At 32.9% G+C, this 24,753-nt stretch overlaps 1 protein-coding gene and 1 long non-coding RNA gene across 2 annotated transcripts in view; one reads left to right on the plus strand and one right to left on the minus strand.

Annotated features, from left to right (window-relative positions):
- Positions 1 to 24,753, plus strand: part of LOC118182338 (uncharacterized) — a 315,423-nt gene that overhangs the window by 126,889 nt on the left and 163,781 nt on the right. The gene's annotated exons all lie outside the window — the stretch shown is intronic.
- LOC118182337 (MFS-type transporter SLC18B1-like) overlaps positions 1 to 24,753 on the minus strand; it is a 135,716-nt gene that overhangs the window by 108,636 nt on the left and 2,327 nt on the right. Inside the window, exons 2-4 of the mRNA XM_035351672.2 lie at positions 19,561 to 19,674; positions 13,930 to 14,140; positions 8,542 to 8,637 (exon numbers count right to left, since the gene is read on the minus strand). Coding sequence (XP_035207563.1) covers positions 8,542 to 8,637; positions 13,930 to 14,121 — 288 coding nt within the window. The 5' untranslated portion in view covers positions 14,122 to 14,140; positions 19,561 to 19,674. The remainder of the gene's footprint in view (positions 1 to 8,541; positions 8,638 to 13,929; positions 14,141 to 19,560; positions 19,675 to 24,753) is intronic.

Here is a 24,753-nt window from a genome sequence, read left to right on the forward strand (position 1 = left end):
AATAGAATGTATCTACTTACATACAAATTTTTCCTTTTTTATAACTACTATTATTAATACGGGATCGCGCATAATGGTATTCGCCAAAGGGAGGGATGCTCCGTAGGGGACTTTGAAGTAAACTGGCTCGGATCCACGTTAAACGTGGGAAAAACCACGAAAACCCCATGCAGCCAGCCTGTCCGTCAGGATACGAACCCCGGATCGAATTACCAGTGTTCAGCGGATATGCCGCCGCTGGTGCCCCTAAAAAAATTTATCATTTGGTAGGTATTTATTACTGTTGATATGCTTGAATCCTTTGTTGAAGAGCAATCACTGAAAGCCCCATCATGAACTCCATAACTCTCTCATAACTATATGAGCTGCTATTAAGAACCTCGTTGATACCTGATTTCCAAGACATCATTGGTGATACATACAATATATATATACCACGTATTTATGTAAGTATTAGGCGCTTACTATGGAACATGTAACGGACAATACGGATGTTTTTATGTATTGTGAAAACATCATTTTACATTACAGCGTCAAAAATTTATCAAAGCTTAAGAACCACATAATATATCACATTCAAAACATTTCATTTGATGGGCTCTAAAAGGTTAATTTAGACACAGTATTCTGCTTTTCAGCATTTTGCAGAAAACGATGGCCTAAAAACATTAAGTTCTTTAAATATTTATTAGCATAGAATTGCTGATAAAATCAATATTGAGAATGAAAGTTTATTTTTGTCCATTCTCCTTTCGATTTAACGAATTAAGTATTTTTATTTCAGAATATAAATTCGTTTGACTTCATGTATTGTAATACCAAATTCGAATCTGTGCATTCAGCGGTTTCAGAAGTTTAAAACATAAACTTCTACTAAAGTCGTAGGTTAAATTGTAACCTCGATATGGTTTTGATTTCATAAATTTATCTCTTTCAGATAATTTTTCTTCTGCCAATGATAAAACTTTCTGTTTCTTGGACCAAATGCTTATATATATATATATAACACAGAATCGCAACCTTTCATTCCTCCTTTTATGCATTTTTTAACTTATTTTTCTTCTCTCTTTCATAAAGGACCATTACAATTTATTTATTTCCTTATCTCTTTCTTTATAATTTATTTATTTCCTTATCTCTTTCTATTTTATCATCAGAAGTGCTCATTATCTTAAATGAAGACAAAGTTTTTATTTCTTATCTAAAGATCTGACAACAGATGAGAATTATAGTTTGAGAATGATTAGTTGCGGTTTATCTTCTTTCGTCAGATGCTTTTTCTAACTACTTATTTACTTTATAGTCAATTTTTTTCCAATGCCTACCAGTGGTCGAGTGACTAATAACGTTGAATATTCGATTTGGGTTCAAAATCCAGCAAATGGGCTGATGACAAGGTCGTTTTAACGGTTCAATGGAACTGGTCCTTCAGCGGAACTGGTCCTGTGAATAAGGACCACTGAAGAATCATCCGAGAAGACGTTCTTTAACCTAGGCAGATAAGCTGTAATAAAATAGCATGCCTTTACCTTAATACCGGGTGACCCAGAAGTCCGTTAACATTTGAAAATTCAATAATTCACGACAGCAAAATGTCAGTGACGTCGCATGAGAATCGTGTATGAAATCGACTGTAGTGACAGAGGGAGTCGGCCCCTTCATGACTATGTCACTTTTCTATCCTCGCCTCCGGGTGTTGGACATGTGTGATGTGGATTTATCACATTAATCGTCATCGGACCCTTTTTCTTCGAGGAAATGTGTGGTTCTGCTATTCAAACTGTCAATGTGACGAGTGCGAGATACGCTGATATGTTACAGAATCGCATCATCCCTAGTCTGCGGATAAACATCTGTTGGCAGGTATGACTTTTGTGCAAGATGGCGCTCCACACCATACTGCTGTACGTGTGAAAGATCTCTCGCTGAACTGCCACTTCCGTCATGCTTGGGCCAGATCTCAATCCGTGTGATTATTAGTTGTGGAGTTACTTCAAATTGCAAGTCTACCGCGATCGTCTGACCTCATTAGGGATGCTAAAAGACAGCATCCGACGGCAGCTTCTTACCATACCTACAGCTATACAGTACACAACATTGTCCCTCGACTGTAGGTATGGTTGATGAATGATGGCCGACATGTTGAACATTTTTTATAAAGAACATAGTCTTTCCTAAAAATGAATATTTATGCTAATTATTATTTTTTTGTTATCATATGAAGCGCCATCTGTTGGCCGTTTTAAGCATTTTTTTCTTTCAATAAAACTCCGCGACATTCAAACATGCGCGCCAGTTTTTACCTCTCTATCTACATTATTCAGTGAATTATTTAATTTTCAAATGTTAACGGACTTTTGGGTCACCCGGTAAGATAATCCAATATGCTTTTTGGAAATTAACTTGATTCGGACTCTATTCTTCTATTTATTTATTTATTTATGGATTAATTGGATGATAAAAGTTTCAGTTTTTGTCACAGCTGTAGAAAGCGCAGAAAGATGCTATCATAATAAGAAAATAACGCCACCTCTTCCCTCGTGTATTAAATCTCAAATCTTTTCTAAAATATTTACTTTATATAATAAGCTACATATACCTAATGTTACAAAACTAATATATTTACTTTCTCATGATTAATCTCATTATAAGTAAACAACCTGGGATCAGTTTTCAGTATTTTTTGCCCAACTAACCGTAATATATTGATTGCACATTGATGCTGAAAATATTCCACCCATGCTAATTATAGCTAAAATACTTCGAAATTCAGTCAGTTTTCATTTTAATTTGCAATGTTTCATACAAGAAGTCTCAAGCAATATTTATAAGGCTTAGTGTGTAATATTAACTCAATTTCAAACCCTGTTAGCTTCAAGGTTTCGTACTCTATTAGCCTACCAAGCGATTTATCGCTCAATCTGAAAATGTACGACTAAGTCTTAAGGAGATTTCAAATAAACTTTTATATTTAAGCTAGAATTTAACAAGAGGCGCAGTTTGAGGGTACAATCAAATATCCTCCACTAAAATAACATAAAGTTGAATTACAATTTAAAAGAGATTGTAATGGAGAATAAACAAATTTGGTCTAGCTAAGCCAACTCAGACTTTAATAGCACGCTTTCACTTCGGCTAGCAAATGGCTAATGCCGGAATACTACTTAGCAGAGCTAGCAATAGAAAGTGGAGCTTAAAGCCTCCCTACCAAAAGCTCTGTCTCTAAAACATTTTAAACTCCGTCTTAAATAATCTTTAATGTCATTTGCATCTTGGTGAGAGCTAACGAAAAGAAGATGTAATATCACAAATCCAAATCATAAAATTTCGTTAATTAACATAAAATACCTCACACACCATAAAATTTTCGCATCGGACATCCAGTTTTCATACGAAATGGAAGTTCATGCAGTTAGCATCTTTCTAGAAATTATACGGAATCGAATCCAGTTCAACGAGCCCAATTTTAATAATTTTCTGCTTTTCCAAAAACATTTAAGCAAAATATCGCCATTTAACAAACTTGCATACTAAATTTTTCCAGTTTTTTACTATGCAAAGAAATTTTTCTGAAAGTGCCTTTGAATTCAATAGTCATCTTTAAATTGCGTATCAGCCTTTTCAATGTACTTAAGTATTATCCTCATTTCGTACCTCGTTCTTTGTAGACCCTTTATACAACTGAACTACAGACTTTGTATACAGTAATAATTTGATCCTTTAAAATATGAAATATAAAAAAAAGTATTAGTATGACAAATATTGAAAGATCTCTAGTCAAAATCTCAAATTAAGATATTTAAACTCCCTGTTAATGCTGCGAGTTTTAGTGCGAAATCGAATACTCACAGTAATTTATATTTTAAAGTTGGAGTTTAGTAACAAGATACAATTAAATGCAGCCTACAAGCTATTGCAAAAACCAAGAAGAGAATACTGTCAAAGTATGGAGGTAAATTTTCAGCAGACCTGACCTTTTTTGATTTTATACTGTATATTTCCTCGCGCATTCACCTTTTTTTTTATTAATTTTATTTTCCGGAAATCGAGAGGAGAAACTTATGTGAATAATTTAATTTACGAAGGACGCGGTTAGAATAAGAACAAAGCAAAAGAAAAATAGTCATAGATAAACAACATGTAGCTATCTCAAGTCTTCCTTTAAAATAAACCTCCATTCCAATAATAATACATGGTAATATTAACATAACAACATCTAATAATTATAATGTCTTCATTTCTACTTCCCTGTAACCTAAACCTCGCCCATTCTTATCGTTGTCTCAACTACTCCTTAGGTCTTAAATCAACCATAAATAATTAGAGAGGGTGAATGTGCAACTGCCTCAGCTAAATCATAGACTGAATGTCAGCTCGTGTTTACTTCTCTGTGATCTATCGTTTCTTGTATTAGGTTGTCGTAAAGTTCAACATTTAAATGGAAAGGTTCGGTGTGACCTTCGCGGGTAGTTTGAGAGGATTTGTCTTTGTTAGCAAGACGAAAACAATCACTACGTGGCCTTTTTTAAATTTAGGAGAGCTCGCTCTCTGAACGCACTGAAGAAGAGAAAATTTACCAGAATATTTTTGAAATTTTCAGAATCTGGAGCTAGAAGGCTAGGGTGAAGAATACGTGAGGGGAAAAGAAACGCGAGGAAATAATATTTATCGACTGGCAATGAAAATGGACCAAGAAATAGATGCTGTATTGATCATAAGGGAGAAAAATAGAGAAAAGTATATTCGGGGATGTTCATTCTCGAGAGGGGTAGGTGTAATGAACAATTAAACTGAAGATGGAGTATTTAATCTATTCTAAAACACTGACGGAAAATTTGGAGAAAGAAATCTTCAAAACGAACGCGAACTTTTTCACGATCATATTTCTTCACTAAACAATAATCTGTTGTGCAAAATGAACTTTTAAAAACTCCATCCTTATCCTTTACATATAAAATGTTATTTATACACTACCTTCATACTCATATTCAGCAGACAAATTTTGTATTTTACTGCATGTTTATATGTATATTTTAGTATCTTCTGGTTTAATGAATTTTATTGCAGGTTCTGGCGGATTTGTTAAATAAGGTACTGCATGTTTCGTGCCTAAATTTAAATAAATGTATATGTATTTTATACATATATCTAAATTTAAATAAATGTATATGTATTTAAATAAATGTATATGTATTTTAAATTTAAATAAATGTATATGTAAGGAAGCTCTTATGTCTTGAAATCCTAGAGATCTGAAAACAATTGGCGAAGGATCGTGAAATTTATGATTTTCGTAGAACATATTATAATAACACATCTTCCATATGTAACCGATATTTCCATGGGGAAGTGACGTAATGAAATTTCTAGATTTCTGCCTCTGTGCCATTTTCTTGTGGAAAAAAAGACAAACCACTAGTTGACGCTTAGCAGTAGCTTTAATTAACTTCTCAGCAACTCTTCATATTAACTGACTACTTAAACGTAAGAGTTTTCGTTAAAGTATATTACTCATCTTTCTATCAGCCCTTATTTCGAAAAATTTCGTCCTTTCGTGTTTCTATGGTAAAATGCATATTTGGGAACAAAAAGTAAAGAATTTATGCTGTGAAACCTTCACTTACATTTTCAGTTATAGTACAGTTTGTTATCTTACACATTCAGTGCATATTACGCTTTCAGTTATTTTCCCTATAAGATTAAACTCATGCTGGCTTCATAACTACTCTAATTTTCTTAGACTGTCAGGGAAATTACCACCCAGTTCTTAACGTTTAGTACTAAAACACTAAGTAATTACATAAGTGTAAAAAAACATAATAAGATATTTATTTGAATTTCTGCTTGAAATTTATGAAATAAACTCATAATAACAAAAACTAAAGGCAGACTTAATAGAGGTGTTTCACGACAGGCTGAGGCTGATAGCTCTCTCACCCTAAACTTAGACTTTCGCTCCTTATTTAAAATTCCCGTTATTTACGTATTCCGGTGCAGTAGATGTAACAACAGAAGTGTAGGATAGGTTTAATACAAATAACATTTTAATAAAAATAAATTTCAAATGGTCCATCTGTTCACGTTATTTGAAAACTGTGAATGTTTCAGATTTTTTGTATACATTAGTTTATGTATTTTTATGTAAATTATCCCCTTCTTCCTCTATACTTTAAAAATGTCTAGGATAATGTATTCATACAGCGTTTGATATAATGCAAATTCTATGTCAGGGGTTCTCAATCAGGCAAGAATCTCCCCCCTAGGGTGAATTTTATAGTTTAAGGGAGGGTAGGCGGTCAGCCTTTTATTTACCAGTTAAGTATTTAGTTTTCGTTTATGAATGTAAAAAACTATTTTTATTCAAGTTTTGGTATTTATCAACATTTCTATCGCTCCTTCGTTTAATTTATAAAACACAATGTATAATCTAAATTTAAATAAATGTATATGTATTTTCCGAGTTTGGAAAGGAGGGCGATGATCGTCTAGCACTGTTGAAAGAGGTGCATGGAGCAGAAAAGGTGAGAACCACTGTTCTGTGTGCAAAACAGTACAATAGTATTTACGTTCTTTGTTTCAGATATAACGGCGAAAGATTGTTTTACAATATGTACGCGTTCCCGACAGATGCAGCTGTCGTAAAAAGATTAGTAGATAATAGTACATCAAAAGTCAAAAGTTTTCTCCCATTCTCCCATTATGGAATGATTTAGCACTGATGAGATAAGACAACGAGGTTCCAAGATAAGTGAAACTAAACATAAGCATGCTTGCTAAGCCTCTGTTTGATATTTTAAAATTTTCAACGTGGTTTGCCATAAACGTAACTTTTCTATTCAATACATATTCAAATGCATATGTTTAGAATTAACGCTTTTATTTTTGAACGATATACTACAGCAGGGACTCCCAATCTTTTTAAAAAAAACGGTATTCTTCCACGACCTCTTGCATTTTCCTCTATAAAATATAACACAAACGTAACCATAATATGAAAAACTGCACATAAATAACCTAAAAATAACAATTAGACTAAGAATATTAGCAAAAGTTTTCAAAAAAAAAAGGTTTATTATATTTATGTTTTACTATAATATTTATTAATTATATTAACATTTTTAATTTTACAAATATAAACAAGTCTTCAGGAAAAGGTCACAGATTTTAATTCCACAAAATTTCGGTTTTAATTAATGTAATAATTGCGCTTGATATAAAGATACAATATTTGTGATATTTCGCATAAAACTGCTGACCTTAATTCTTAAACCACGTTATTCAAAAATATTTAACATGTTTCTTGTTTTTGGTAAAGCGTTGCCTCCAGTAGGTGAGAAGAGGGAAAAGTAATAATGTTGACTCGGTAGCAGCATTTGTTTTGGAACATTTCTCTCGGACGATTTTTAAAATCCAAAACTTAACAGTGTACACATTTGCCGAATAAGGATTTGCGCCAGCACATCCTCTTTCAATGCAATCAGATCTTCTTGCATCATATTCTCAAGATCAAGTATATTGCAGTTCAGCCCGTTGGAAATACCTGTACTAGAGCATATGTAAACAAAAGCCTGTGCAAAATGACATACCAGAATTGCGATGCTATGTGGCAGTTCCTGAGCCATCTGTTTTCATAAATTTCAACCAAACATAAGTATCGATAAATTTGATTAGTTAGTTAATAATTTAGAAAAGCTTTACCAAATTAAAATTAAATATTCCAAATAAGTACCGGATAAAACCAGACGTCTGTTGGCGTGATTGATCTTTTCGAACAATATATAATCAAAAATTAACCATAAGGTATTTCTCCCGCCATCCTAGAGTGCCTTTGTGGTGTACTGGTTCTGCACGCTGGGCCGATATTCCAGAGGTTCGTGGTTCAATTTCCGGAGAAGGCGATTGCTCATTTTTCATCTTGCCTGCTTCTAAAAATACATAATGTCTCTACTGTGCGCCCGAACTAAAAGGGTGTTGGATGATGATTCTCCTCATCCAGGATTTGGCGATTGGGTCCCCTAAAAACCCCAGTCGCCCTTTAAAAGGGGGAGTATATAAGGTATTTCTTCCGCCTTCCTAGCGTGCCTTCGTGGTATAGTAGTTCTGCAAGCTGGGCTGGTATTCCAGAGGACCGTGGTTCGATTCCCGGCAAAGGCGATTGCTCATTTTTCATCTTGCCTGCTTCCAAAAATACCTAATGTATCTACAAACTATTAAAACCTTGTAAGATGAGTGATCACCGTTACTTCGCATTGATTATAATGTGTTTATATCTTTAAAGCACTATTGATATATTTCACCAAAAGAAAAATTATCAATTTCATCACGAAGAATTCTCTTTTTAACGTAAAATAATGACTTGAAGATAAAACTTATAGTATCAAACTTAGGTTTTCAAAAATTTATTGAATAATATTTCTTGTATTACTTCTCTAATTTTTATTCAACGCATTGAAAAGAGGTTGAGATGCTGAATGCGTCACAACCAAAATTCAGTGAACAAATATACTGTACAAAACTGTACTGTACAAAAGCTCAAATTACCATGCGACAAGCGACAGGATACAGCACTGCAGATACCAGGAAACTAACTCCCATAACTGGTCCGTATAAAGTAGATGTGAACCCATTCTTCTCCGTCTGAAAAAAACGTTTAAAATTGTATAAAGTAGGAAAAAGCAAACTACTTTACTAGTTGAAGATAATATGCGATAAACACTGGAAAAGCTAAGTTTGTTTTCCGATAACTTTTGAAAGCATTTTATACTGGACAATTAACACTTTATCACTCAACAGCGGTTTTGTGATCCATGGGCACCTAGAACTTGTGAGTTATCAGGGATCCACGAGATATTTTTCAAACTAAAATTCGATTTGTTATTTAATTTTATTTTGAAAAGCGTAATAAAAAATCAATGAAGGTTAATGATTAGAGATGGTACAAAATATTGAAGCAAATGCTGTCCTTTATACACACACACATTTATATGGTTGTCTTATTTTGGTAAAAAAGAGAAGAATATTCTTTAATGAGATACTGACATGAATTTAAGTCTAAATATGATTTTTCAAACTGACTCATGTATTAAAGGACTCTGAGAACTCACGAGATTTATTGTAGATAGTGCATATCTATATCTATATCTATATATATATAAAGAAGAATGTGTGTGTTTGTTCGCGATTAACTCAGTCACTATTATAGCTATCATCACCAAATTTTCTACAATTCTTTTCTGGGTCCTGGGAAGGTAGACGTCCATTGTTTAAAAAAAAATCAGAGACATTAATTATAAACTCTGTAAACGCTAATTTTCGCCCTCATTTTTCCGAGTGGCAATAGTCTCACATGCTGGAGATAAAAATCTGCTTTATTTCGAGAAGTGTTCCCACTGCTCCCTTTCAAATCGTAGAGTTTGTTAATAAAAAATTTGTAAGTTTCACAATGAAATAAAAATAGCATTGTCAAGCATTAAATGCATTATTTCCGATTCCAAAAATTCGTGGGAAGCCATTTAGACTATTCCCATCTTTGTACTACTTTAATCAGCCGAGATAGTAAATAAAAACTCTGAAAACACTAATTTTCGCCCTCATTTTTCCGAGTGGCAACAGTCTCGCGCGTTGGAGATAAATATGCTTTATTTCGAAAAGTGTTGCTACTGCTCGCTTTCAAATCGTAGAGTTTGTTAATAAAAAATTTGTAAGTTTTACAAAATCTATATATATAAAGAAGAATATCTGTTTGTGTGTGTGTGTTTGTTTGTCCGCGTTATTGATTTCTTATCAATTATGATCAATTTTTTGCCACATTTATTCGACTAAAATTGAATATAGGTGACATATTGGATGGAACTTGAGCTTTTACAATCATTTGACTGGAAAGACGAAAATCATTAAAAAATGCGGGCCATCATTGCCGATAGAATGAGAGAGAATTAGTTTATTTTTCTATCGATTTTTTTTTTTTTTTTTTTCTTGTGGGTTCCATATCGCATCAGACTGAAAAACGTATGACTATGAATCGTTATATTTTGCATCGTTATTAGAGAAGGATTACAGCGGTATTGTTCTCTTTGTTGTTAGATACTTTACTCTCAATGTAACTTAACTGGCATCGGATACTTCCGCTATTAAAATAATAATTGTTACTTTACGAAACTAATTTTCGGAGAATATAAATACTGGCAATTATATCAAGTAGTTATGTTGTATTACGTGTACTGTATGTCTGTTTTATTTTGTATACTGTATGTAAATAAAGCCTTAAATTCAGCCGAAGTCGACTGAAGTTCTCCGTTACTTCTCTTTCTGAGTAAAATTGCAATTTCAGCAGGAGCCCCAAATAAGATAAGGTCAAATATTTTAATCTATTACTAAATTATTTTTTATTAATTTAACTGAGTTTATAAATTCTTTATTAATTTCCTTACATTTTATTTAATTTGATTATTAACTAAATAATTAGTATTGTACTTAATTTTGTTTATATTACCTGACGGCCTTTCATAGATGCTCTAGGCCTACTTATTTTAGAAATTAAACCGTATATATAATACTCCTGATATATTTTTTATGTTACGTAATTCTGTTGTATATATATTTACATTAAGATATTTATAATTATGTAAAACAAAATTAATTATGCAGATGATCAAGTGTAAGCAGAACAGGCAAAATAAGATTGATTGATGCTGATTCTATGTAGCATACTCATATGAAATTTAGCTTTCTCAAAATAATTAGGGGAGCAAGATATATATGGAAGGGAGAGTCATATTCAGATGGGTATTATTTACATGCTAAAATTGGTAAAATATTCAAAAATCTATCATTAAAAACAACGCTAAAATGTGTTTTATGCAATACTCTCATTCAGCTTTATAAGGTATATGCTATTAATTTACATGAAATTATGTACCGCTGGCATTAATGACTATTAAACCTGGTAATTTAAGAACAGTGTTCGTGATCCTCTTGAGCCATTAAAGAAAGTTATTAACCTAAATGACATGGAATTTATGAGGCTATCAAAGTTTGAACGCATCTTATTCAACGCTCAATGAAATGATTATTTAGATTCAGAAGGGGCCAGCCTTGCGCAAATTATCTTCTAAATATGGCCTAACTCCTGAATTTAAATATGGCCTGAGTTATGAACTAACTCAGGGCAATCGTATTCTCCTGATTTTCTCTATTCGAAGATTATTATCAACTACCAAGAAGAAATAATCAAGGATTCAATGAAAGGAAATAACATCGCACCCAGAGAGGCAATATACGGTATATTAGTAGGCTAGTCTATTCCGTCGTACTTACTTCTGGTTTCAGCCCAATTCTTCTAGTCTTCTAGTTTTCAGCCCAAATCCACTAACTAAAAAAACTAACTTTCGTATCCTGTGTTCGTTAGACACTTTTAGCCAAGAGAGATCCTTATGAATTCTATTGATCCAGTAATTCAGTTTCTGTCTGAAATTGAGTCGTTCAGCTCCCTACATTTGCTTAATATTCTAGACAGTGCTAAATTAAACGTAATAAGTTTAATTTCTGTACTACGGTTTACTGAAAGCTTTTTTATTTTCTTTATCTCCCCACCGCATCCAAATTTTCATCTTGCCAAATAAAAGTGGCTTCCTTTTACGTCTTTCATGTTCTTAATATTTGTTCTTTATAGTCTTCTGTTACTCAGAAACTCATTTGTTTGAAAATTGTTGCAACTGACAGAAGCTTTTCTCTTACTGTTATATTTGTCTCTTATTGTTTCTTTTTAAGAGGGTTTTAAAACTTTTTCTTCTTATCATTAGATAGAACAGATGCTGTTAAAATAACGACAATAACTTCCCAGTTTTTCATTCTGTCAGTTAAAATCTCGCTCAACTTCTTCCTAACTTCAAGTTCCAAATTATTTTCTCGCCCATTAAACAAATTCATTTTTCGGTCCTTATAATATCTATTTCATATTTTGCTTTTGGGGGCTTTAAAAACCTTCCTCTTCAGTGGGACAAATTTGGTCTATGAATCATCTATCAAGTGGACCAAATTTTCCCTTAAAAAGCATGAATCCGGTGTCTAAAAGTGACAGATAAATAAGTCTCCCATCAAAACTCATTGTTGGTCTCTTAATCCTTTTTAAATGAGTTTTACCAAAATTACACAGAAGAGTTTTTAGTTGATTTTTAGCTGCATTTCCCGAAATATATCAACATTAGTTAATGATATTAACTCAAATCCAATTTTTCCCGAAGATTTTAAAATCTTATCTCATAACTTTGTTTAAGTTTTTTCGATAGATGGCGATACGATTGTTGATTTTTTTCTCTTCGCTTATTTTTTATAATAAACTTGTGGCCCATAAATGAGGAATAAATTTGCTTCTTGAAGAAGAACTGGTGCATGTCTTCCTCAAAATTCGTAGAGTTTTCTGTAAAATCAAAGTCCTATACAGGCTGATTTTTCCCCCTAATTTTAAGTAGTATTGACATGCTTTTTTTTACATATACTTTAAAAGTAGGGTTATTTGGTGTTCTTTCCAGGTAAGAACTTGTCTTACCTGGACTTGTAGACTCCAAATTATATCATGATTACTCAGAGAAGATAGTTTTGTCTCTAAACGTCGTGTTTCTCACCAAGATGATCTTCAGTTCATATAGTCATGGGTTTCGATAGTAGCACAATGCTTATTTACGTGCATGAAGAGGATCTCAGTAAAGGTAGTTGAGGGCAATCGAATAAGAGCAGCTCTCATGTTGCTTCTGTGAAAAAATATCCTATTTTTAATTATATTTATATTGCTAATTATATTTTTAACTATATTTATATTTTAATTATATTAATTAATAATTTATTGTATTTTTGCCTGTATTTAAACCTATCCTACTTTTTTATAGAAGAAATCGCTCTGAAACTATGTGTAGCACTTGGTTCCTATCCTTAAGGAAGGCTGTTCAGATAATAGTCATCCATTATTGGGTTTGCTTTTGAATGGCCTTAACCGTTCCTTTCTTTAAATAATTTGCTCACCTTTGTGACAATCTGTCATCTTCCATTCATTGTTCTCCATATTCCAACCATTTTCAACCTGCCAATAATTCTCCATTCCCCGGATTCAGATAAGTCATATTGCTGAGCAATTATTTGAACTTAATGGGTAAGGAAATGTCAAGGTAAAGACGACTGAATAAAGATTTCCTAGAATATTTTAGTTTTGTTCTAGTCTGTGATTTACGCATTATATTACCACTGGTTTTAATTAACATATGAATGATCTGTCATCTATTTCACACTGCATGCTTCCGCTGTCATCTTCACCATTAAGACTTTTTCTTTCTTCTTTTGTGCATTTTGGAACTGGAGGAGCTTGCATGATATCCCGAAATACCCCTAATTACTTTGCGTGGTGTTGAAGCAGATAATACCTACAGGAACATAAAAAAATGCATATATGCATATAGTGGAAATAGTTTTGAGGAATAGCTTTCATAATGCATTCATGATTTGATTTACTGATGCTCTTTGAGAAAAACTGAATTACATGTACTTTGATAATCAGCATGTCAGAATTTATAAGTATAGACTAATTCTAGGTTATGAAAGAAACTGTACGATTTATTTTTTCAAGAACCAAAATTTTAGGGAATCTATATATTTTCCACAAAATTTGGGGATAATTTATCCAGCATTCAAACGTGTCACGAAATTTGGTTTCCTGCAGTATTTAAATGATGTAATTTTTATTTGACATCGTTATTTTCGTGTTTAATTTTTAATACGAAAAAAGCATTTCTCTTATATAGAAGAAGTGTTTCTCTTGTATTTTTAAAATGATTAAAATTTATCCTTTCAAAACCATCAGAAGGATATTATGAATGTTATCCGTTTTACAATTAATAAAAAATTGGAAATAGTGAAATATTAATGGGTTTCTCATATTACCTCCTTCGAATATAAAGGACCATAAATACTGATCCCACATCCGTAAAGAAAGTACGTTAGACAGAGTATGACAGTTGTCGAAAGATTTTCTTTCCTAGAGCTGTTTTCTTGAATTTCATTCTGTTGTGTCGATGAAGGACGCACTGGATAATCATCTGGTATGACATTTGTCCGGCTCGAAATCTTAGACATGTTTACAGTTTACTGTTTTCTGAAAAATAATAACAAAGGAAATGAATTTTGAGAATGCATAACATTTTTTTAAATGTATGCATTTTAAAGTATTTTATTTTGAAGAATTAAAATGATAACTTACATCTAAAAACAAATGCTAAAATATAATGTTAATTTTTCAAAATTTAAATTTTTAAAGTTTATAATACATCTAACTATACATACTATAGCTACACTACACGTACATTTTTTTCGCGCTTTTCTCTCTTTGTAATTTCTTTGCTGCTCCATGGTCGGAAATTTACCTTTCTTTTGTTCAATAATATTTGATTCCTTAATGTTTATAGTTTAGATTATTTTTTTAAGTGCTGATTTCGCTTTGTCTATTAGTGGCAATGTTTAATTTCTAAATCCTGATTAATTTGAGACTCTTGAATTAATGATGAAAAGAAGCCAATTAAAACCATGTGTTTGCATGAATCAGCTCTCTTAATTAAGTAATGTAACAGCCGAAGTGACTTGCAGACTCAAAGATGCTTTGGGTCCAAGTAGCCGTTGAACTGGTTTGGATTATACGAATTATAAATTGGTTTGGATTATACGATTCAGGCAAAGTTCACGAGGGTTATCTGCTTAAGCTCTTTCCCAGTTTCGACAGACAACACCTTGTGGGAGAGAATCTGAAGATCTTGTAACTCTTTACCATGCCGCCAAACTCTCAAAAACACTTTAAGCTTGACAAATTTTAAGTACCAGCATATCACAACAACAACAACAACAACAACAACAAAAAAAAAAATCAGAAAAATCAAACCTTTCTTATTGTTGTTTTGAACTCAGGGCCGTTTCTAGCGGGGGTGTAGCGAGTAAAAGTACGCGGGCGACCGGACTCTACCGATACCATACCTAAATATTTTAAATTTTTTAAATTCGTTGTAAGTACTTGTCATTTGTAAGTACATTTTATTCACTTTGTCATACGTAAGTACTTAGTGAGCATGAAATAAGAATTTTATTAATCATTGAGCATTTTTTTTTAAATTTTGGGGCGGCAATCTTAGGAAAGTACGCGGGCAGCCAATGGCTTAGGAACGCCCCTGTTTGAACCTGAACTTAACTATGTGAGAAAATCCTCTAAGCGCTGTGTATCGTCCAAGTGTGCTGCCATAGTTAAGAAAAGCTCAGCACAAAGGTTGTTTCAAGAATTTCGCGCAAACGACAGAACTCTTGACGAAGCTAAAAATTATCGGATTCGATCTACACCTGATACCTGCCAACTATGATGCTAATTGAATAGATCCAAGAGCAGTAATTCGTAAAGCACACACACACACGTAGGATCATTTGAAACAGTTTAAAAAGTCAAATAAACTCTTCTAATGTATATTATATGAATTGAACAACGGTCACAAGAGTAGTGTTTATGAAATGTACTATGCACTTCTTTTGAGAAATACAAATGCTCCTTTGCTCGTTCATATCAGATGACAGATAAGAGAAATGAAGATTCACGAGCATATTGAATAACAGAGTAACTCTGCGATAAGAAAAAGTGTTTTGCCCAAATGACCTGACACAAATGAAGTTCTAAAACTTTATCTGTAATCAAATCGTTCTTTTTCCCCATGTCTAACATGAATACAAGCCATAGAAAGTTCTTCAAGGCATCCTTCCCTTAGGCAGTTAACTCGATTGTGCTTTGCTATAATCCAGTAAATACGATCGAATCCAGTCCAATGCAATATGAAAACGAATATGCTTTCAGAAAAGTTTGGTTTTTTGATGTCAGCATATTCCGCCAGAATTTTTTTAATTAAAATGAAACCGTTACAAACGAGGAGAATTGTCAGGAAATAAAGTAAATGCATTACAAATTTCGACATCTTAAGCCTTCATTGATCAATCAAACAACAAAAAGCATCCTTATTGTACGACAGGACTCCAAATAGCAGTGATCACACATCTCAGCTATGATGATCTCAGCAGTGCAGGAGTCATCCCACATCTCACTGCCAACGCTCCAAAACTAAACGACTTAAATTTCAAAATTTGCCTCATATAGCATACTCCCCGCGAAATAAGCTTCTGTTTCTTTAGCTTGTTGAAAGGTAAAATATTCAGTGGTCGATCTGCTTCCAAAAAGAATTCAAATTCCGAAGAAGGCATGGATATTTGTAAGCGGCAAGTTTGTCTGTGCGACAAGGGTGCGCTGAAAATACATGACGAGCCGAAAATCCTCTCGAGTGGTTGGTGATAAGGGAAGAAGAGTGGAGACCCTCGGACCGCAGCCCCCGTTGTGTTTTCTACCAAACCTCGAGCGGGGCTACACAGTTTGCGCGGTGGGACTATATCTGTATGACCACTGGTGAAATTCTGGTGTTCCGTCCACTCATAGCTGTACCTGCTGCCAAAAACTTCTTTCGAGATCTCCTCAGTATCAGAACTCCAAATTTCTATGGTTTGGTTGAGTTTTCTCATTTGGTTAAAACTAATAGAACTGAGGTAAATGCATTTCAATTTACATGCTATGAAACGTAATTATTTTCTTATCAGTCTAAAAATAATATTACATCAAAGGCAGAGTAAAGAAAAGATCTCAAAAGGGACAGTTATGAATGAGGAATAAACTGCACATTTCACTAAATAATCTTTTTCTGCGTTCCGAAATTAGTGTTGAATAATTGATACGTAATTAATAATAACAATTTGTAATTCTTTATTTTACTATTAAGTCTACTCAATAGATAATTGATCAATAGCAATTTTTAATCAAAAATGAACGCGTTAAAATTAATAATCATTTTGTTATTTAAAAATTAGAGAAAAATAACAGATGTAAATTACACGGCATTCTTTATTAACTATTAAATACTTTATGAAAAAATTATTGTTTTAATGTAATTCTTACTATAAAAAACTGCAGACTGAATTAGCGCAACTTTAATCTTTAGTACTTTAAAATGAATCTAAAAAAGTGTGTAAAAGCCCTATATTTATACAGTTCTCCTTTGAATGATATGTTAACATGGAAAACTAAGAAAAGATGGGGGAAAATATCCTTTAAGAAAAATTAAAATTCGGAACCTCATAGCAAGTTTATAAAAACATTTAGTTGAACTGATTCTGTTTGTAAGATTTAAAAATGATAGTACACCATATATTTAAAGATTTACAGTATAATTTCATCATTGCGAATTCAGAAGTTTTTGATTTTCCAGCAGTTTTCACTATTTTCCAATAATTTCCGCTTGGTAAGTAGCGAAGTTTTAGAACCAAAAATGTATATAATTCCGTTAAAAAAAATAAAAAAAAAATAAAAATAAAAGAGGCCTGTTTCACACAGATCACCAGTGCTAATGCGGAGCTAAATAAGCATCATACAATCATGCATTTAATTTTTTCTAAAATAATCTTACATTTATGAAGTTGTGAGTATTTTCTCCCTTCTTTGTAGCGGGCCTTCGTTGTGTAATTTGAAACGTGCCCAGCTATCGGGTGGGAGGTTCGAAGTTCGAATTTCGTAGAAGGCATTGAGAATTTCTTCGGCTTGCTGACTTTGAAAAATGCCCAATGTTTACCATAGTGGTACCCGAAAGTAAGAGGTGGTTAACGATTTTTCGTTACCACCAGAATTTAGCGAAAGGCTTCTCTCCTCCGCAGTCGCTCTTTAAGGGGAAGGGAGACTATAAGGTATTTGCTCCCTCCTTACCGCTTGAGGTCATGAATTCGATTTCCAGCGAACTGTCATAAACTTCTGGTCCAAAATAAAATGCCTAATGGTCTTTATAAAGTTAGTTATTTGATTAAAGCAACGCACACCGGGCTGAACTGCCTAAGGAAAGGGTTGCCATTCTGGAGGAATTTCTGCGGGAAACTGTTTCATATTAACGTTACACATGAGAAAAACTTCAAAAATGCCCATGCAGTAAACCCATTCATCTGCGTTTGCGTGAGGGTCGAACCAATATTTAACGGTCGCTGATTGGCCGTCTTATATTTACAACAATTCTTACAATGTAATCAAATCATTTGCGTGAGATGAAGACCATTAAAATTGACGGCATTCTGATACTTTATATTGAATATACACGGATTTTCTTTACTAAGCAGTACGTTTTTAAATTTAGGATTGGATTTAGACTACAGTATAACACACAAGGATTATCTATCTGTGGTAAGGGAGGACTGCATGGATGCCATTCAAAGGGAACCTGAAATTTCTCTTTCGAGGGTCCGTATTCACGCTATACAGAGGGAAAACTACAAGAAATCCCTGCAGCCAGCCGGTTCGCCGGGATTTGAAAACCGGATCTAAAATGTTCAGCGGTTTTACCACCAGGCCTAGCGCGGGCACTTTAAATTTAGGGAAAGGATCATTCTGCATGAAAAAATCTTGTCCGGATTAATAAACAAGGGTGAATGACATTATATGACTTAGAGGGAATAACCTTTTTTTCCTGTTTCAAAAGTCTAGCATAACCGGTGGGTTGTGATTTGTAGTTTGAAATAAAATTCCTTTATAGCATATATTTTGCTTAAATTTTAAAGAAAGTAGTATTGAATTTAATAAACCAGTAAAAATAATCTATCAGCTACAATAGAAACTAAACAATAAAGAAGATATCTGAAATTCGAATATTTAGAATAAGGTTGCGTAAGTCGTACTCCCAAGAAAAAAAAAACAGATATATATCGTAGGTTCTATGAAAAAAAATATGTGTGATAATAATATCTTGTGTTATCGTCTCTGATATTTATTACAATAAAATTCCACACATTCAACTGGCTTAGATAGAATTAATAAAATTTATGAACACGAATTCAGTACGACATAGGCAACCAGAATTCTAAGTCCTACCACCTATAGCTTAAGTCGTACTAAGTTTAAAATTGGACAATTATAATAAAACTTTCATTCCCTTAAATAGTTTATTTATAAAATTAATTACAACGATTACAAAGATACTTTCCATTTTCTTATCAACTCCAGCACATAAGTCATGCAGCCATCCTTTCCCTTTTAGGCAATGAATCATATTTTCTTCGTGGTCTTCCTCATAAGTATTACAGGAAGATGATATGAAACAATATGGTTGACATGGGAGTAACTCGTTTTTGCTAGAAGACGCAGCTAGGGGGACAGTACCCCTAATATTTAAAAGGTACGACTTAAGCGGTGGTAAAACTTGCGCAGCCTTACTCCATTCGATACCAGAAGAAGAATTTCATATACATGTAATTCCATTAATCCTATTAAATAATGGCATACATAAATTTTCTACCCTACATACAATTAATGACCCACATACAACCTTCCTATATACTGCTTCATAACTATCAAGGATATAAAGTTTGTCTTAATTTGTTCCTAAATGTAATTATAAAATTCTCAATAAAATTATAAAGTTTACTTCATTTCTCTGCTGCATAATTTTTCATGAAATTAACATTGCTTACCTCAGTATAGTTAAATGTCATAAAATGAATCTCATGATACTTGTGACAGTTCTATTCACTTGAGAAAATTATATTCAAACAACGGGTTTTCAGCTCTTTCTGCAGCAAGAGGCCCTGTGTAAACAACAGGTAAATGGTTATTCATGTGATTATAAATAAATCGGAGTTTCAATGTTAAATAAAAAGTGAAACAACTATAAGTATTAAATAAAAACTAAAAGATATATGTACATAAAACCACATTCTGTATCACGCGTATTCAGAGAAGATCCCGGAAAAGGATGCCTTTGTAGAAGACTTTCAGAGAGAAACTAGCTCTACTCCCGCCTTCTTAGTATGCCTTCGTGGTGTAGTGGTGAGCACGTTCGACGCGTATTCGAGAGGTCCGTAGTTCGAGTCCCGGCGAGGGCAATCGTCATTTTTCATGTCTCCTGCTTCAAAATAACCTAATGTCTTTACAATATGTCTTAACGATGAAACAAAGAAACACTATAAAATCATATACAGAAAACTATAATCTCATTCCAACCGTCGGGAACCGATTCCAAGGATAAAATATCCTCTCCGTAGTTTAGAAGAATCATTTTCTTCTAAACTATGAAACCTCGTTTTCCAGCAATCTATGTCAGTCATTTTAACAATCTCCCAACAGTAAATACTCCTGTTATTAATGTTGCTAATGTTGTTCTGTCAAAACTTCAAAAGAATGAATTTAAATGTATCATTAATTTGTTTTATGAACATCTTAAGTCCTCAGCTGTCAATATTATTGCCTGTTTTCGAAAAAGAGCATAATTTCAGATACACAAAGAGAAACTTTCAATTGCCTAATTACTCACATGTTTTTTTTTTTTTTTTTTTTTTTCAATGATAAATTATTGAATTCTAATGTTAATCAAAATGACAAAGCAGTTTTAAATGAAATTCTTTCTAATCTAAGCATTATTATCTTCAAAAGCGATAAATGTTGTCAAACAGTTGTCATAAACTAAAATATATACATTGATTGAAACGCAAAACCCTTAAATTTGAAGTTTTTTAGGTATATTGCAGTGATTTGTATTTTTTTTAAACGCGTTGCTGTGATAATTAAGAATCTGGACGTGATAAGAATCTAGGCTGCAGCAGGCATGTGTTTATTTTTTCGTTTGATGAAAGAAAACCCTCGTTCATGGTGTACCTTGAAATGAATGGTATTTCTTTTATGCTTGTAAGGAATTATTGTATTCTCCGTGCGTGCTGTCCTGGTGTACGTGATTAGCACTTCTTGCCAACTTCCGTAAGTCGAATTAAAAGGGCAGAACAGCTGATGTTTCATGTTTCCATTCTCTAAAAAAGTCTAATGATTCTTGTGTGCGGTGGCCAGTGTATTTTGTAGATCTCATTCACTTCAAAAAATCTTTGACATGGCTTTGGGAGAACTATCTCGACCGTTAACACCTTCGATGGCTGAAAATATTTTTTCTATAGTGTTGGTAGTTATTACTTCCTACTGTGCTGGATTACCTCACTGAAGCTATAAAACATCTATAAGAAAATTTTATCAAAGTCCTGAGTGGTCACGTCCCACATTTGGACATATTTGCATTTTGTTTTGTTTTGTTGTTACGTGTGTGTGTGTGTACTAAGCGGGAATATGCATACTTTTCCACAAATGTACTAATCACGAAGTAAGAGCTAAAATATGACTTGAACATATTTTCTTGAATTTTATTATTATAGTAATGATAATATAATTCAATCAACTGCAGTCTTGTGATATTTCCGGTGAATCAAACAAAACGCCTCGTGTAATATTGCCAGCACAAGCGCATGCTTAGTGTTTGATGGCAATATAAATTGCAATCAGCATAATTAGTTCACTAATTATAATTTTGAACAGAACTATTTTCCTTTCAAACAGAACATTTATAACATAATTATCGATTGTTGTTATTAACAATGAAAAACTCTTTTTCTTTGGCATTACCCACATTTCAGTAACGAATAAAAAATTTGTTCAATAAACTGATTCAGTTATATTGTGATAATTATGCTTCACGTTTTAATACAGAGGCTGTTCACACATTTTTAGACGATGTATATTGTATTCACAAAACTAAATTACATAAAATTCCTTTGTTTTAAATGTTCTATTTGACATCCCTTATTCTGAACTATCTTTCGACACCGTAATTTCCAGGATAATAATGCCTTTTGAAGTGGCAGAAGAGATATTCTATCCCATTCCTCCCGAACAGCTTTCCAGAGTCCTGTTAGGTTTTGGGACAACGTTTGGATAATGCAGTTTTTAAGTCCGAAAGCACAAAAATCCGTAGGTGACACATCAAGAGATATAGTAGGGATATTAGTGAAGGGTATGGCCTTGATACCAGTTTTTTTTTTTTTTTTCATTTCTTTTAGGAAATTTACAGTGTATTTTGATGTGTGATTGCTAGCTTTGTCTTGATTGAGTCTCACAGATTGATGGCACTGTGGGTAAAGCGATGGTATTTCATTCAGAAAAATTGGCGATAAAATATGTTTCTGATAGTATTTGGAGTTAATATTGACATTTTTTTGGCAATCTCTTTATTTTTAATTTGCCATTATAAGAAAAACCAGCAACAATCATGAATCCCTTAGAAAAACATTCTTTCGATTTTTTGAACCATGTACTTAAAATTTTTCTCCCCTTTTATGATAATAAATAGCTCTTTTTTTTTTTTTTTTTTTTTTTTTTTTTTTTTTGTTACAATCATTTAAATACACCCATACTTCATATATTGTGACAATTGTTTTCAATTTTTCTTTGGATAAGTGTTTCTCACATAGAATTCTGCAGCGTGTCCTGCGTTGAGCGATATGCTTTGGAAGAAGACGATGCACATTGCGTTTTTTCGCTTTCTTAAGATTTAAATCAACGTTTATCATTTTGTTTACAGTGGACACCGAGCATTTTAATGATTTTGCAACTGTCCTTTGACTAGGGGGATTTTCTTTTAACATTAAACAACGTACCTTTGCAATAGTCGAAGATGTCCGTTTTTTCCTTGGATACTTGTTTGGAATTTTTGTCCCACTTGAGGCTCCAATTTGACGTTTTTTTCCTTTCCTGTTGATGATATTACCTATCGACGCTTTAGATATCACAAAACCATGACTCTCACATAGTTTTTGGATAACGAAGTATGCATATTTCTCTTCGGAAAGAGCGTAAATGCAGCCTTCGAACCACTGCTTTGTTAACTTTGCCATTTTGAATAAAAACAAAACTTTCAAGCCACAGACGATAATTTTGACTTTTAAAAACATAGTACAATTGCAATTACTTCTTTTGCAGCAAACGATTTTTTATTACCGCTTACCAAAATCGTCTAAAAAATGTTCGAACAGCCCCTGTAATAGTTAGCTTTAAGTTAATTTATATCCTATTTTCCTTGGTTCGTCACAATACTCGCCCAGACCTCGCAGCACAAAGGTAAAGAACCTGTTGTGAAATTGTACGTGAAGCACTCTGTTTCAAACATTCTGTCTCATCAACACAGAGGATAAATTAAACTAGAAGTCTTTTACATCTACTTTTGCTGATGAGATACGCTTTTAGTTCATTTCTTAAATTCTCTCTCTCTTTTTTTTTTTTTTTTTTTTTTTTTTTTTTTTTCTTTTGGAGCTTCAAAGAAAAATGAAGCGCTTTTAACCATTCATCTTTCAAGTTTCATGAAAGATGAATTCATTTCATTTTTTACATGTGTATTTTCTGAGAGGCTTGCTCTTTTTGGCAATGAGAGACGAGGTAGCAAAATAGTCGATTATATATGGATCTCTGCTGACGTAATTAATTAAGAGTATTGATTAAATACTTCCATTCTTAGTTGGCCGAGTAATTAACTTAGTAATCTGTTCTTGCTGTCTTCAATGATCCAACCTACTATTTATTTTATAATGTCTATCCAGAACATGTAACAGGTGTCGTTTCATTGCTTTTATTAACAAAATCTTTAATTTTTATTATTTTTTTATTATTAACCATGCTTTTATTATTATTGCTTTTATTATCATAATTTTTATTAACCCTTTTGTACAACAACTCTGAAATTATTCTCTGATGATCCTAATAATTCTTATCTCCATTTTTACACGTGTCGTTTCACAGCTTTTACTAACCATGATTTTATTAACCCATTGTTTTAATTATTATTGTTATTTTATTATTAACCATTCTTTTATTATTACTGCGTTTATAAACGTAATTTTTATTAACACTTTAGTAAAACAACTCTTCTTTATTTTATTATTTTATACAATTATTTTCTAATGTTCCTAATAATTTTTATTTTTATTTTCATCGAATGCGTTAAATAAAGGTGAAAAAATTTTTTAGCTAAAATTCATATGCATATTTCTTTAAGAAAATTGTTTTCAAAAGTTAGCATATTATATAAATGAAATTAAGTAAATATTTACAGGCGATGAGAGATGGGAAAAAGTCAAGGAATCGTAAACATGAGTCTTTTACAAATTATCAGCTGAATGTGAAAAAAAATCAAACTTGTTGATCAGTTCCTTTTATGCAAAGTAGAACTATAATTTTGAATATGATAACTATTTAAAAATTTAATTTGTTTAATTTATAGCTCTTTAAATACTGTCACATCTAATATGCTGAGGTGCCAGCAAATTTTTCTCACACGTATTTTTGCTACGCGGGCTTAGGGTTGCTATATGTGTTTTACAAGCTACCATACAATGTGTGTGTGTGATTATGGCAAAGCCTCGAGGGCTATCTGCCTAAGGGGAGGGATGCCTTCGTGCATGACTTTCTAAGGGAAACTGGCTCGTATACAAGTTACACATGGGGAAAACCACGAAAACGCCCATGCAGCCAGCCCGTTTGCGGGATTCGAACCGAACTACCAGTGTTCAACGACTTAACCGCTCGGCCGCTGGTGGGCCCTACCATACAGTGTACACTGCGAGGAAAAAAAAAAAGCGCGGCAGTTCTATAGCTCCCGTTCTACTAGGCCGATTGACGAAATTCAAATTGCGTTTTATATGTCTCGAAAGCACAACTTAATATATATATTAGATTTATATATAGCATTGTTCTAACATAGGTATTTTGACACAAAAGCGGACTTTTCTGAAATAACATACCAATTTTTTTTTACATATTTCTATTCTACGACTCACATTATGCTTAAATATTAAATT

Source organism: Stegodyphus dumicola, chromosome X2 (assembly GCF_044657685.1).
Source record: "Stegodyphus dumicola isolate Sdum_Otavi_A_Nest chromosome X2, ASM4465768v1".
Taxonomy (NCBI): Eukaryota; Metazoa; Arthropoda; class Arachnida; order Araneae; family Eresidae; genus Stegodyphus; species Stegodyphus dumicola.